This window comes from Chiroxiphia lanceolata, chromosome 2 (assembly GCF_009829145.1).
Source record: "Chiroxiphia lanceolata isolate bChiLan1 chromosome 2, bChiLan1.pri, whole genome shotgun sequence".
Classification (NCBI taxonomy): Eukaryota; Metazoa; Chordata; class Aves; order Passeriformes; family Pipridae; genus Chiroxiphia; species Chiroxiphia lanceolata.
The window spans coordinates 39,682,701-39,698,175 of NC_045638.1; the positions used below are offsets into that span (position 1 = coordinate 39,682,701).

At 35.7% G+C, this 15,475-nt stretch overlaps 1 protein-coding gene across 5 annotated transcripts in view; it reads left to right on the plus strand.

The window, feature by feature from the left end:
• Window positions 1-15,475, plus strand: part of NALCN (sodium leak channel, non-selective) — a 221,913-nt gene that overhangs the window by 124,793 nt on the left and 81,645 nt on the right. For all 5 annotated transcript variants that reach the window (XM_032678968.1, XM_032678967.1, XM_032678969.1 and 2 more), the window contains 2 exons: window positions 1,982-2,119; window positions 5,923-5,997. In XM_032678968.1, the coding sequence (XP_032534859.1) occupies window positions 1,982-2,119; window positions 5,923-5,997 (213 nt within the window). The remainder of the gene's footprint in view (window positions 1-1,981; window positions 2,120-5,922; window positions 5,998-15,475) is intronic.

Consider the following 15,475-nt stretch of genomic DNA (forward strand, 5'->3'; position numbering starts at 1 on the left):
GTTGACTTTCTTTCTGCTTCCAGAAATCCCTCTCTGAGGCAATCCCTGGGCATGGACCATTCGCTTAAGAGTTGGACTCGATGATCCTTGTGGGTCCCTTCCAAGTCAGAATATTCTGTGATTCTGGGAAATTGTTCTCTCCAGCTGGGCACTCCAAAACTCCTTTTTTGCAGTGATTCCATAACAAGATGCACTGGATTAGATTGTCCCTGCCTTACCCAGCCCTGTTACAGCATGCTTTGTGCTTGCAGGCCATCGTTTCAAATTTTAAACAAAAAACATACACCCTTGATTTCATGATACAGAAACAGAAGGTAGTGAGTCATGCCACATCCTTCTTATTATTTCAGATAGTTGGAACAACTCCTTTCACCAAATATTACTGGTGTGTTGCACCCATAGGGACCTTAGGTAGATCACAACCAAGTGCTGTATGTATGTAAATGGACAGTCTTCTCTAGAGTAAATTAGCCTTCACTGCAGGTGAGAAATCACATTCTGGAGTGGCCTCCCTTAAGGGTGTAGATGTAACCTTAAGAGTCGTGTTTGCATTGGAAGAAACTGCTTGGAGAAGTCATTGTTTTGTTTGAAAAATTCTGCAAACTTGATAAGGAGCCCAAGCAAAGTTGCCTGTAGTTTATAATAGGAATATAAAACTGAAGTCTCCCACCGTTATTTTTGCCATCAGCTTTAAAAATTAATTAGAACTCATTTTGTTGTTTCCCAAGCACATAAGTTTATGTGCCTACATGTTTTCAGCTTTTCAAGCATGCATTTTGACTTAGGGTAAATTGATGTGAATAGCTGTCTGGGTACTGTTTTCTCTCAGGTTTGGCAAGAAGAATGCTGTTCTCTTTGTGCCAGTGCATTAATGTGTTAATCTGCTGTTGCTGGGAGTGTCAGGCACACTGAGCACAGATCTAATATATCTTTATAACATCTTGAATTATAGGAATCCTGTTAGGTGTAAGCTGCATTGTTAATGTCTTCAGTTCCTAACACTTTTTTGTTATGCATAAATTTCAATAAGATACCAGCTTTGATCCTGTCTGGAAAGAGAGCACTTTTGATGTCAGGCAAAAGCAAAAGAAACTTGTACAATAGTTTGGCCTCACTGAGACAGTTAAGACTATCAAGATCCACACTTCTCTTTGATACTATAGTCCAACTTCTGTTTCCTAGGCAGCCTGCAGTCCTCTGTAGCTGTGTAGGATGTATATGCTCACGTTGAGTTCAATTCTGGTTGATGCTGTAGGCTCCAGTTGAGGTTCCAAATGTCTAAGGCATCTGGGTTCTAGATTTATCTGCTTTCATATGTTCCTATCACCAAATGAAGTTGTTTGAAACATTTCCATTATTTACTGTGTTTCTGACATGTATGTCTGGTCTGAAGGGATTTGAAAATGTTACAGGAACAGTTCCACAAAGAGTGCTATTTACAAAATGTAGAGGAACAGTCTGACTGGCTGAATCAAGTGCAAGTACTGAGACCTTGCCTTTTGTTGGTCAGTCTCATCTGTGAGGTGCCTCAAATGCTTCTACTATTAAGATTACATAAAAGTGTGGTCACATTTAACTATAACACTTCATTAAAAGTATATTCATAAAGAGGTAGCATGGGAGAAAAAGCATAATCAAAAAATCACAATACAGTATAACATTCAAAGCAATAATATCTGATGCTCAGGACATTTCTCTTTTTTTGTGCAGCCCTGAAGGAAACCAAAAAGCTCTTCATATGGGTTAATGGAGCTAGGACTATGTTACAAATTGCAGTTTACAGTTTAATAGTCAAGCTATTGATTTCTCCTTTAGCTCATGAATAGCCTTTTGCTTGGCTTTAAAAGTTGAAATACATTTGTTAAGGTTTAAAAAGCAAAACAAAACAGGTGTTCTACTTTATTAAATTAACTTTAGGAATGTGTCAATATAACCATATTAATATAATTTGTTAATATGTTGGCAATTCTCTTTCCTGCAGGCATTCATGTCAATGTTTCAGATTCTCACACAGGAAGGATGGGTAGATGTCATGGATCAGACACTGAATGCTGTAGGACATATGTGGGCACCAGTAGTTGCTATTTATTTTATACTGTATCATCTTTTTGCTACTCTGGTAAGTTTTCACTCTTAAATATGCTGTGCTTTTGAATTATTCTCATAACTCTTGTATTACTTAGAATTCTCAGCTAGTTAAAACTAATTGTGATGCCCATTTTTAGCATAGAGGGCTTTAGGACTAATTCTTTGATGTGGTAGAATTAATTTACCCTTCAGCCATGTGGCATAAAGTGGTGGGCTTTGTTCTGGTGTGAGGTGTTGTTCTTCTCAGATCCAAGTAACACTGCTAGACTAACAGTATAATTGTTATCTGTCCTGTACTTTCACAGCTCTAATAATTGCGGAGTTAAGCAAGTATTTTATTTATCATGTAGAAATGGTCTCCTCAGCTTTCATTGCATTCTCTTTGCAACAGTAATTAAAGTAAGAAGTGTAAAGCCTTAGGATATAAACTTAACTAGTAATCACTACATTCCTGTTGCCTGATGCAAAATCAATGCACATATATATATGACATAGAATATCAAGCAATAAATGGATGAGCAGTTCCTGCACATATACAGAAATGGGGATTATATCTAAAAGCCCCATTTTTCTGTATACATTTAAAATGGGATTATTACATTCTTTTATAGAGAAAATGGGAAAGAAAACATCTCTTTGGTTATCCTATATCAGTAAGGGCTCAGTACTGTATTTTGAATACCAGCACAGAGAAAATACCACAATCAGGGGGACTAACCATTTTATGCTCCCTTAATTCACTCCTACTATTGCTCATTTTGTATTCTCCATTCACTGGACATTTTGATGCACTTACTCTTATTTTCGCTTCCTTCATTCCATTTTCATTCTTTACTCAGTTGTCTACTTACATAAGGTATTAAATGTATTTCTACAATCTTCATCAGCTTCTATTTACTTCTTTACAGTATGTCCTGTTTCACTTCTAAAGACTGAATAATTAGACTGTAATTGTGAGTGCAGCAGACAACTTTTCAGAATTACCTTATGAAGTTTTTTAGTTTCAGTTCTAAGACTTCCTCAGACCCTGGCAGAGAAAAACTATGTAGGACAGAGGTTTCTGTAGGTAAAGAAGTTAAAGAAAGAAAATAGCATGGAACTGTAAGGGAGCATGAAAACAGTTGGGCTGCTACTGAAACCTAAAAGAAGCATTCTAAGAATAAACAGCCATCAGTGAATAACAAGAGTGAAGTTAAATGAAGAAATTACTTTTAACAACTGGAAGAGGGAGGAGGATTAGAATTGAGAAAAGATAATTGCAGGCATTTGGCAAAGCACAACTGTAGAGCCTTGGAAGAATGAATAGGTTTCACATTAGAAGGCAAAGAAAAGTTGAAGCTCAGAAAAAAATTCCACTCTTGGAACCAAGGACTGTTATTAGTTGAGATGGCAGCAGAGGAAATTAAACAAATAACAAGTTTACATTTAACTTTGTGGTCCATCGTCTTTGATTCTTGTTGAAAAAAAGAAAAAAGGAGCAAGAAAGTCTTGTCTTGATACATATCAGTGCATGAATCAGCAAGACTGTAAGGGGTGATATCTTTAATGAGTACTGTACTTCTTTTTACTATGGAATAGCACTTCCTTAACTGATATGCTTTGAGCTGCAGGTGCTGGAGTATGATGGAATGTATAACATATCTGAAGAAGGAAAACACCATACTGTAAAATCCTGACAGAATTATAGCAAAACTGTTCATCATTAATTAGGGATCAAAGCAGTTTGTGTGTGACAACCCACCCTTAAGGGGAAGGAAGCACCTAAGATTCATAAATGCTTGATCATCTAAAGGAATGACAAAAGTCAGAGAGTCCACAAACAGTCAGAAAGTTCCACTTGGCATGGAAATTGTATGTTAGTCCCTGACGTGCTATATAAGCACATGGCAGTGGGTTTTGGATAAGGGGTGGGATAAAAAGGAAGAGAGAAATTAAAGGGGAAGAGATGAATTAATTAAGGAAAGAGAGAAAGGAAAAGAGAAAAGAAAGAGAAAGAGAGTCCTCTTTCCAGTGTCAATCCCACTGGGGGGACGCCGATCCTGGTTTCAGCATTGATCCAGCTGGTAAGTGTCATCCAGCTGCATGGTCCTGGCTGATGAGATGTCCACGGTCCTGAAGGGCACTGCCTGGGCTCGGGTGGGTACCATTTTATGGACAGGTTTCTCCTCCCCAGAGATGAGTTTTTCGCTTTCTATGCTAGTTATCATGCGCAGTCTGTTCTTTCAGGCCTTTCTGGAAATGGGTTGTAGGGCTTTGAGGGACTTTGATGGTCACAATCCCACCCTGTAGTACATGACCACTTCCTACCACTCTTGAGCTTGCACTGTACTGTGTTGTGCTTATTTCTCACAGAAAGCACTGCCCTATCTCTGCCTGCCCCCCCTTCTCCAGCCAAATCTTGTTCTTTCTCATGCCATGTTAATATCAGTAGTCCTTGTTTATTGCCAACAATTCATGTCTGTTATTACTAATAGTCATTGGCTGGATCCACAACCATCCAGTTATCAGTGTTTGAGATACACACATTATCCCCTTCTTCTGGGAATCGAGACCTCAAAAGCATCTCACTTTGGACCGCTGTTTATAGGGTCATTAGAGAATGGGTTTTAGTTATAGTAATTTTCCATTCTGGCCACAATTCAAGTCAGTAACTTGCTTTGAAAGTTCAACAACAAAAATATTATTCCACTTGAGTTGTTATTCAGGCAAGAAAAATAAGTTTTCAAGGCAGTTCATTAAAAACAGGTGCTTATTAGACACCTGTTAGTTCCTGGGAACAGACAGTGTTTCTAATAAGCTCAGGAGGGGCTTAGACCTTGTGCAGTTCATCAAGGCTGAGGCCTAATGAGCCTTTCTCAGATCTTAGTGTGGGCTGGGGGGAGGCAGAGGAGGTTACATCACCACAGTCCATCCTGTGACTAAAGTCAGCTTCTCTGGGCCTCCACATTGTACCAGGTATTATGTATTTTATCAGAATTCTGTCTTGCTTTGCCATTCTGAATGCCATCTTTACTTCCACTGTTCGTTGTAGTTGGATCACTGAAAACTGTATGAGGTACTTTTTAAGTATGTGGCACTTATAATATGTCTGCTAAAGCCACTTTCCTGTTCAAAGAACACAGTTTTTTCTGAACACTGACGGTTTTTAAATTTATGGGCCAGAGTCCTTCCTGTGTCTCCTGTACCTTTATAGTTCATGGAGGGAAAGAAAATTCTTCCTTGGAATAAGGTCCAGACACTCAACTCTGATGCAGTTTGAGTTCCAAACTCCTTGCTGGCATACTAAGCCACTTAAATGTTATCTTCTACATAGGTGGGACAGGTAAACTTGCACTTCATTTATAGTAGGGCTGAAACGATATGTCTACTCTGGTTGTCACACAGGGGTCCAAGACCACAGAAATATTCTAGGCCTGTAACTCTTTTAAAAAAAAGTGCTAAGATTCCTACCTTAGTTGAAAACTACCTTAGCTTTACAAGCTGTTTTAGGATTTTGCTTTGTGGGTTTTTTAATTATTATTTCTGATTAATTTAATTTTCTTTGCAAGTGAAGTACATTTTAATGAGTATATTGATAACATATATAATGCATTGGTCATCAAACCTAGAATTCAACATTTTAAACTCACATTAATTTATGGTAAAATAAAAATCAATTTAGTACTTGCAAAATGGCTAGGAGATATATAGTAGCTAGGAGATATTAGTTCAACAGATGTCAAAAGCAAGAATCGAGTTTATATCCGTAGGACCATCATTTTTCCATGTCATTTAATAGTACTTCTTAACAAAAATAAAGTCAACTTTAACAAATCATTTACAATTGTTTTGTAGATTCTACTCAGCTTGTTCGTTGCTGTTATTTTGGACAACTTGGAACTCGATGAAGATCTAAAGAAACTTAAACAAGTAAGAACATATTTTTGTTGTGCTTGGAAGTAGTTTCAATAAAGCCTTACTTTACTGGTATTTTATGTGGTAAAATAATATGTGAGGGGAAAAATTAAAATATTGTAAAAGAGATTTAGAAATTGGTTGAAATATTCAATGAAAGTCAATTCAGATAGTCAGGTAATTAAAATAATTTTAAAATCACAGCTAGGTCATCTTTTTGCTTTTAAACTAGTGAAAACTGTCCCTGTCCATGCTTTGTGAGCACAGCACAGCTCCACTGCAGGGGATAGTACTTACAAGGCTCCAGAGACAGGAAGGGGTAGAGCAAAAGGGTCAATGTGTTAGGGGAGGGCTAAAGAGGCTTGGCAAAGTTGTCTTGCTTGTTTGGTTCTCCACATCTGGGGACCAAGAAGTCATTCTCTCATGCTTGAAACCCCATAAATCTATGGCTGTGCTTTAATTTGCACAAAGAGGAGCAGAGCCATCAACGTTTCATGCACGAAATATCATGAGTTGACACATGGGAACCTCTTTTGTAATATTGGGCTTACAGCCTTCCTTCACCCATCATTTGCTAGTTTTGTTCGTTTTAAATGTGCATCAGCAATTGTCAAAGAATTATGTTTTTTCAATTCTTGAATATTAATCACCCAGACAATTGAGATATTTAACACTGAATTCTTACATGAAAATGTAATATACTTGTGTTAAATTCATTTTTATAGATTTCAATACAGAAATCAATATGGGTTTTGTGGTTGCAGTATTAAATTTCAGTATGTATTGCAAACTTCAAATAAGTTAAAAGATCAAGTATTTTCTGCCAGAAAGAAATACAAATACTGGATTTCAGTTAATCAACTCGTATAAGTGACAGATCTTACAGATGATTTTGGGATGGCCTGACAGTCTTGAGTATGCAAACCAAGTAGGCCAAATCAAGTGCATTCATGTTTCTCTTTACCAGTCTCAAGAGGTAAAATGATCTGAAATGAAAACGGCTCAGATGTATGGCAAACAATGTTATATCATCCTGATACCCTTACAGGAAATTTTTCAAAATCTCTGCAACACAAATCAACTTTCCGAGGTGAAGAGCTTAGATATGAAATCCAGTGTTTTTTTCCATGAAACACAGTATCTCTGATTCAAAACCACTTTAATAGTCTACTTTTTTGCATAGCTTTGTGCTTTAACAGCTTGCTCTGGAACTGGTGAACAAAAAGCAATGATGAGAGGCCACCACGTGCAATACTTGCCACTGTGTCAGTCTGAAATCTTGTTAACCTAGTAGGAATTCTGTCTCTGTAATAGCAATAAAGCACACCCAGTGAAAAACATAAATATAATTTTTGAATGAGTCTTTCAATTTCATAAACTACAGCAGCATAACTACATGAGTATGGTGCTGGACCAGAATAAAACCACTTCCTCAGTCACCAGACCTTCCAGCTACCATGCCACTGACAGACTGTTTCTGTGACCCAAGTGGTCATTTAACCAGAGCACAGCACTCTGCTATTGGGCACAGCAGTTTGGTTGACTGGCATAATGGTATATGCATTATACACCATTTTGATGTATAAAAATATCCAAGGTGGCTGGCACTGGTTCCCTTGTACTTACACTTTTGAAATGTTCTTTTAAACAGTCACCTCTCTTCAGTGCTTCAGTACTGCATTTCCTTCTGGTATTTTAAAACAAGTTAATGTTATATGAAGTGTTGCATATTTTAAAAATTACGAAGGTGAAAGGGGGTAAGGATATGGTTCTTGGAACTGCATGATATAAAGTTAGTGGAATGAATGTACAACTGATTAAATATCTAGAACCAAAAGGTTTCCTGTGGGTTAAATGCAATGGTATCACAGGCTCAGTGCTGACTGTGGTCTAGTATGTGAAATATTGGTTGCCTTGTCTCAAGAAGATAAAGTGAAAGAGTTTTTAATGCAATAATATTTGAATTCTCCACTAAAATGGACTGTAAGAAGAGGATTGTAAGGTATTTGTTATGTTTCAATCAAGAATATTTCTATAAAGAAATAGATCTGTATTGCTGCACAGGAAAATTTTTGACATCTATAATTAAAGATAAATGGTGTTCCAAAGGAGGAGTCAAATAATTCAAATTGTAATTCAAATGTAAAAGACCTTAATTGGTTGAAAATGGTGAAACTGTAATGCTCTACAAAGTATTTCCATCCTCATGGGTCTATTTTTTTCCCTGCCTTTACTGGCTGTAAAGGTCAAGGCGTAAACCTCAAGGCACAGGGCATTTTCAGATGATGAAATACCGAATGTTTTTGAAGGAAGGAAGGAAGGAGAATATATTTAGACCAGAAATCACATCTAGCTAGTAATCCCTTTCGGGCTGTGTTCTTCTTAACTATCACTGAATTTCTTTTCTGAAACTTGATAAGATGTATTTTATTACTTATCTTTCAGATTATTGGGGAAAGGACTAATTAGTTAATATTTGCAAAATGTAAAATGATATGTAAACACTTGGTATTCATGTTGCTTCAGTAAATATGTTTAAATATGAATAAATCAAAGCATTAAATGACTCAGAGAATCTAAATAAGATTGTAAAATAATGTATTTAAAAGCAAGTAAACTTTTAGAATTAAATTTGCCAGTGCAAATTTAGTTAAGGATATGCATCATGATTCAGTTTTTAATTACATCATTACATAATATTCTTTCCAAAGGTCTGGCCTCATTTAGTGCAAGGAGTAGATAGAGTTCATTTTAATAAACCACTAGTCGATATTTTTTCTCTTTATTGTACAGTGTGATCATGTGCTTTATTTATTGCCCAGTATTCAAGGTTTGATACAAAGAGAAAACTATTAATCTCCTTTCTGACTTTTTTATGGTACCCCTCATAAGTATGTACAATGAACATAAAATTTGTAAAATATTTAATTTGAGTGATTTACTTAGCAGAAGAAGCACACACAGGAGTAGAATCTGTTTTTTCAAGACAGCATTCAGCTGGTTTAAGAACAGAATAATTCTTTGTATTTTACAGCTCTGTTCATTTGCAATACATCTCTCATCCTCTGCCGCATCTCATCCTCTCATCCGTCTGCCACGATAGCTCAAGTGAGAAGGGTTTGTACTGTCACTAATAGTCACCATCTCTCTGTGCATTAAATTTGATCCTCTGCAGCAATTCAGACTGACCCTAACACACTACTTAATCTCTAGGTATGTCGTTGATATTCCTCATCATCCTGTGAGGTCCTTTTCTTTGGTGATTGGTACATTGATCTTAGGCACAAGAAATCTCTCAGCTACGATACTGACTTCCTTCTCTTTTATGCCTCTCTCCATAAACTATTGCTCCAAAGTTAAAAAGAAACTGAGAGGACTTCTTGGATTTCTTTTGCCTTTTGTGATAAAGTGACAACTTTCTTTTTTAGAAATTCACAGCATTCACAGAAATTCACTCTTCACAGCATTTGAAGCATGACTTTCCCTTACAGCAGCTGCATTAACTTTTCACATCATATTTTCCACATATTTACTAATTGTAGTATTAATACATTTCTATCAAATTGCCTAAATGTGAAGTCAGACTGATTAGTTTCTCATTTCCTGAATGCTCTATCCTGAATCCCTTTTGTAACATTAGTCACATTTACCACTTTCCTTTCTCTCACTCCAAAGTTTATTTAGGTGACAAATTATTTACCACTGCTGTATGTCAACCTTGATCTGAGATCCTTTAGAAGTCTTCAGAGTGTGTTATCAGGTGTTGGAGAGGGACAAGTTGAATTTGTGTCAATTATCTTCCAAAAGCTTTTCTCATGACAGTTTTCTAGAAGATCAGTCTTTGGCATTGTTTAAGGTCTCCTTTGACCTCGTCTGTGGTCAACACTATTTTTCTTTCTTGCTTTGCTTTTATTTTACAGAACACACTTGATTAATAGTATGTTGCTCTTTTAGACTTGCTGCTTTCTTTGTGTTCTTAAAAGCTTTCTTTTTAGATTTTATTTCTTTAGAAAGTAGTTTCTCAATATCTTTCATGGTCTGCCATTATTTTTATATCAAAAAATTGCTAGTACTTATGCTTTTTTTCCTCTATTCTTTGCTTAGCATATGGATTTCCTTTCTGAAACAGATCCATTTACTTTTAAAAGTCTTCTTTGCAGTCCGGTTGACACTGCTGGACTTTTTGACTTTTTTGGAGTTTTTCTGTAGATGGTAGATGTGCTCTGTCCTTCTAAAACAGGATATTTAAAGTTACTCCATACACCCCCTTCCCAGTTTCTGTCATTTGGCCTTTCCTTTAAAATTCTTTTCAAAAGCCTTATGATTTTAAGTAATTAATTTTTTTTCATTTAAATTCAGCGTAGTAGATGGATTTGGCCTTTTACTTGTAAACTAAAATCTGAATTTAAGATCATTTTTCTTACTGCTATGGAATAGCTTTTTGATATTTATGTCATGAACTAGATCTTGCTCAGTACTAAACCATAATGTGCTTCTTCACTTAGGTGTTCTCTGGCTGCATAATTCAGCAAGGATTCACACATGAGTAGAAAGTTCATTTCTTTCTTCTACCCTTTCCTAAACATACATGAGGATAAACAAAGGCTTCCCGCTATTATTACTGCTTGTCTTTAGGCTTTGAATACTACTTTGCATATTGAAGTTATTTTCTAACCCTCATTTACAGTGACAGAATATTTCTTCCAGTTTGGAACACAGTTTCAATGCAGAGGGATCCTGTGCTGTTTATATATGCATTTATCTTATTTACTTCTTTGACTGTAGAATTTCTGTGTAGAATAACACCAGTCTTTCACTGATGCCATGTACTGTCAATCTGGATAATATGTTGCCTGTTCTGCATATTCTCATTCTGATCAGAATACGATCAGGATCCTACTGCTTGTTGCTTCTGCCGAATTTCTGAGATGTGTTTTGTGTCAACACTGTGGAGTTTTTAATAACAGGAATTCTAATTCAACCATGTTAATTTTTTTAGGGTTTTACTATTAATATAAAAGCCTTATATATGTTATTCTTGTGTAGTTTTACGTCCCCTCCTTAATATGGCTTTATTTCTCATGTTTTTCTGTTTCCTATTAGAATTTTGTAAACTCTTAGGTTTCCCATAGCCTCGCTCTCTACAGAAAAACTCATGTTTACCTTTTTATTACTCCATTCTGGGCTTACGTTACTGTTTTAGTACCTGGTCTCTGAAACAGTTTTTGCAACCGGTGAAGTTCCCTTAAAATGTTATGGAGGTTTAAACACCTGGGTAGAATTCATCTCACTTCACCAATACATTATAAAGTTGTATATGCAGTTTAAAGTGTTCATGTAAATTTCCTTCCCTAGTCACTGAAGAGTAGTAAATACTTTTGGAGGGCAATTTGGAGAGACATACATTTTGTTTGTAGGGCAGCTACTAGAAAATTTGGAGCCAGCATAAGATTATCCTCAAGCTACCCTGGCTGTATGAATCATCTTTCCTTCATCTGCAGCATAGTTTGTAGCTTACAATAATGACACCTCTGTGACACTGTTTCTCAAGTGTATATCCCAGCTTCCTCTGTACCATACAAAGTGGATCCCTTCTAAGCTTACACAGTTTAAAAAGAAATATCTGTTGAATAATGAAAAAAAGAAAAAAGATATAAAACAAAAGGTAGGGATAAATGACTGTTTTTTCATAACAGAGGAAAGTAGAGGTCCATGATGATCTTGGCCGGGATCGGTGTGGCTCAGTATTTGTGAGTTATCTAAAAATGAGGTGAACAGTGAGGCAAGAGCATTTGCTGATGGTGAAAAGTTAGTAAAGACAAACAGTATTAAAGCTTACAGTGAAGTATTTATATTTCATGGCTGAGAAATAAAATGTCAGATGAAATGTAATACCAATAAATACACATAGGGAAGCAGCCAACTACATACAGAAATGTAGGGTTTAATTAAGCTATTACCAGTCCAGAAAGATTTTTGAATTGTTGTAGATATTCATTGTCATGTCAGTTCAGTGTTTATCAAAAGAGAAGGCAAACATATTTTTTAAAATTACTAGAGAAAATTGTTAAACAGAATTGAAAACATTACTGTTCTGCCATCTGTATCCAAGATGCTTCCTTGTCTTGAGTACTGCATGCAGGTAAGATCAAAGCATCTTTTTAAAAATAAGATATAATAAACCAAGAAGAGGTATAGACAAAGATAATGAGGATGATCTTCAGTCTGTAAATGAGAGGACTGAGGAGGAGGCTGAGTAAGAGTTATATGAAATCAGAAAAGGTATGAGAAGTTGCATAGAAGACTATTTTATTTCTTCTACAGTAAAAAAAATGAGAGGGCACTCAATCAAATCAAATGGGTTTAGTTTTAAAATAAATTAATGGAATAAAAATCCTATAAGGGCTGATAGTTTAGATGTATCTTTCAGCCGCAGAGGTTGTCAAAACTGGGAAAGCACACAGGAAGTAAAACTACTCTTTGTTCTACTCTTATATCTCAGAGCTCTTTGGCTGGTCCTTGTCAGAGACAGGGCAATGGAGAGATGGACCGTTGATCTAACCTAGTGCACTCCTTCTTAATCCCCTGGTGTTTCATCATCTGAATGGGATTCCATTTTTCAAATAGCATAAGGACAAACACATTGGTGACTAAAACCATGTACACTCCCACTGTACTCTTTTGTAATGCCCCAAGGGATAGGGCAAGCATCTCGAGCATCTCTGAGCATGAACCATGTTCTAACTTCCTTGGCCATGTAATCTTACTTCTGTAATCCTATTTCCTGGAATGCCACTGTTAAAATATATATTATCTATAATTATATATATAATTATAAGACAAAATATAAAATTTCTTTGTTTATCTTATACTTGTGATAACAACCCCAGCTTACCTCACTAACTTTGAAGGGTTTATCTTACAGTTTGTGTCAGACAAGATTTTTGTGTCCCTATTTTACTACTGGAGAATCAAAGCTGAAGTGATATCTCTGGGTTCATATACAAATTCCCAGTAGGATGAGGAATCAAACAAAGTCTGTTCTAGTGCTTGAGCCCCTCGAGCCAATCAGGAACATAGATCCACTTTTAAATTGTTGAAATCTCACATAAGTGGAGTTCTACTGCTTCAAAGGAATATTCCCTTGAGGAAGATCAGATTTCTGTCTTATCGCATGTGTGCTGTCTGTGATCACTGGTGCACACTCACAACATGAATACAGATGGCAGTCATTACTAAAAATATTTTCTCCATGCCTTACTACCTGGCAACAGAAATTCTTGGACAAAAGTGGGGACATTTCTCTTCTAATTTAATTAAATTCACACTCTTACCAGTGAGGGTACTTGTCATATGTATGTGCTCCTTTCTCTCCAGTTCTGCTCCAGACCATGAAATATATACAAGTTTTTTTTCCCCCCAAATCCATATCAAAGCAGCAGATTCTCCAGAGGTTTATATATATATACATATATATATCTACTATATCATGGTATTTATATATATACATATATACTTACAGTATACATATATTTTTTAAAAAGTGATACCTTTCAAATTAAATTATCTTGTTCCTGTGCTTTTAAAAATAACAGATTTTTACCGTGTCCATTTTCTCTCTTTTAAATCTCACTTTTAACTATTCGATGTTGAAACAAAAACTTTCATAAACAAAGAAGCTTGGAGATAATGATAGATTCTTTGCTGGTTTTGTCTGTTGAGATAGATTCTTGCTTTCAACAATGTTTAATGTCTGAATAGCTCAATTTGATGCCAGTAGTTCAGGGTCACATTTTGAAATGCTTAAAAGCTTTGCAAAAAAGAGTCAGTTAAACAAACATTAGTAGTCTTGACAGAGCTTTCAAAGCAAAAGCATAAAAGTAATAAAAGGAATGCATTAGGCAATCTGTCTCATAAGAAGGCTCAATTGCAATAGAAGAAAGTTGATCAGGACTAGAGTGCTGTCAAAAATGGCAGTACTAACAAAGAACTATCCTGGACTCTAGTACCATGATGCTTGGGGGTTTTGATGGTGGTAGTGGTGGTGGTGGTGGGAGCACAAGGAGGTCTATACTTAGATCTACTACCACCTAGTTGTCCAGAACTACAACAGCAGCATACAGAGGTCTTTGAAAAGCATTTTAAAAAATAATAATAATTTTTAAATATTAATCTTTCTGATCTTAAACTCAGGTTTTTTCTGGTCTTGTTGTCAGGGAAACAGAGCAATTAATACTTTTTTTCTCACTAAGTAGTTACTTCTCCTTCTTCACTACTCAGATTAGAAAATCTCTGATTTATAATGAGTCTTTTGTTTTCCTTCTATCTAAACTGAGAGTATCTGATTTCTGAACATTGTTCAAGTGAATTCTGGCACATATATCCTAAATGTGTATTTGACACTGCTTACCTTTCATGCAAGAATACATAAGTGGAATTTTTGTTAATCTCAGTCAAGACAAAGCAAATTAGCTCAAGAGACTGTGCTAAGTCCTTCAACATTTTTCTCTAAAGTGAATTTGAATAGAAGTTTCAAATCAAACATTTACAGTAAGTAGAATAAATATTTTTCAGTGTTGCAGGACTTTGATCACCGCAGCATCCTGTTGATTTTGAGAGTTGAAATATTTATTAAACTAAAGCAGTATTCACATGTCAAACAATTTGAACTTACATCCCCAGAGCAAACATAAAATTTTCTTTCATTGATTACTATAGTATTCAGCTTTGCTTGTATCAAAGCTGGAGAGAAGCAGCACAATTTGTACCTTTGATCCTAAATTCATGTGCAATCAGTTGTTGATTTTGCAGTTATTACTTTGATTCTAACTCAGAGCAAATAGATTCACATTTTTAATTCTTTTAAAAGAAACCTCTCAAGAAGAAAAAGCTTCCTGCACTTAAATACAGGTGTTTTTAATAAAGAAGTAGGAGTATCTTCTGACACAGACTGAAAAAAATAAATCATGAGAATACTGTGTACTTATGCAGTAAGCATAAGTTTTAATGCTTTTATAGTTAATCTGACACTCAGAAGTTTAGAAGCAACTATCCTCAAGTTTTTGAACAATTATATACAAAGAAGAAAATTCTCATTCATTTAGATAATGGCTAGAATTTTCTAAAATGTCAAGGGATAGGATTCATATCATCTCGTTAGCCATGCAAAAAGTTAGGCATGTGGTCTAAGCCAGTCATTTGGGCTTGCCTGTAGTCATAGTTACCCTCCAGGGAATGATTCATCCCATCCAAGTTGGATGCTTTCTTTTTTCTGTTATAGAGGGAGTCTAGACAGCTAATTAGGCAAAATGCCTGCTTTTTCAATAGATAAAGTTAAATTACATGAATATCCAAGTTTGATGAATTAGGAACCCACATTTCATTGACATTTAATCATATGGATTCCTTTACATTATTGAAGCCAAAAATCATAGTGTGATAAGGTGCCAACAGTAGCACCTTACTGAAGTTAGGTTAGCGACTTAGATGATAA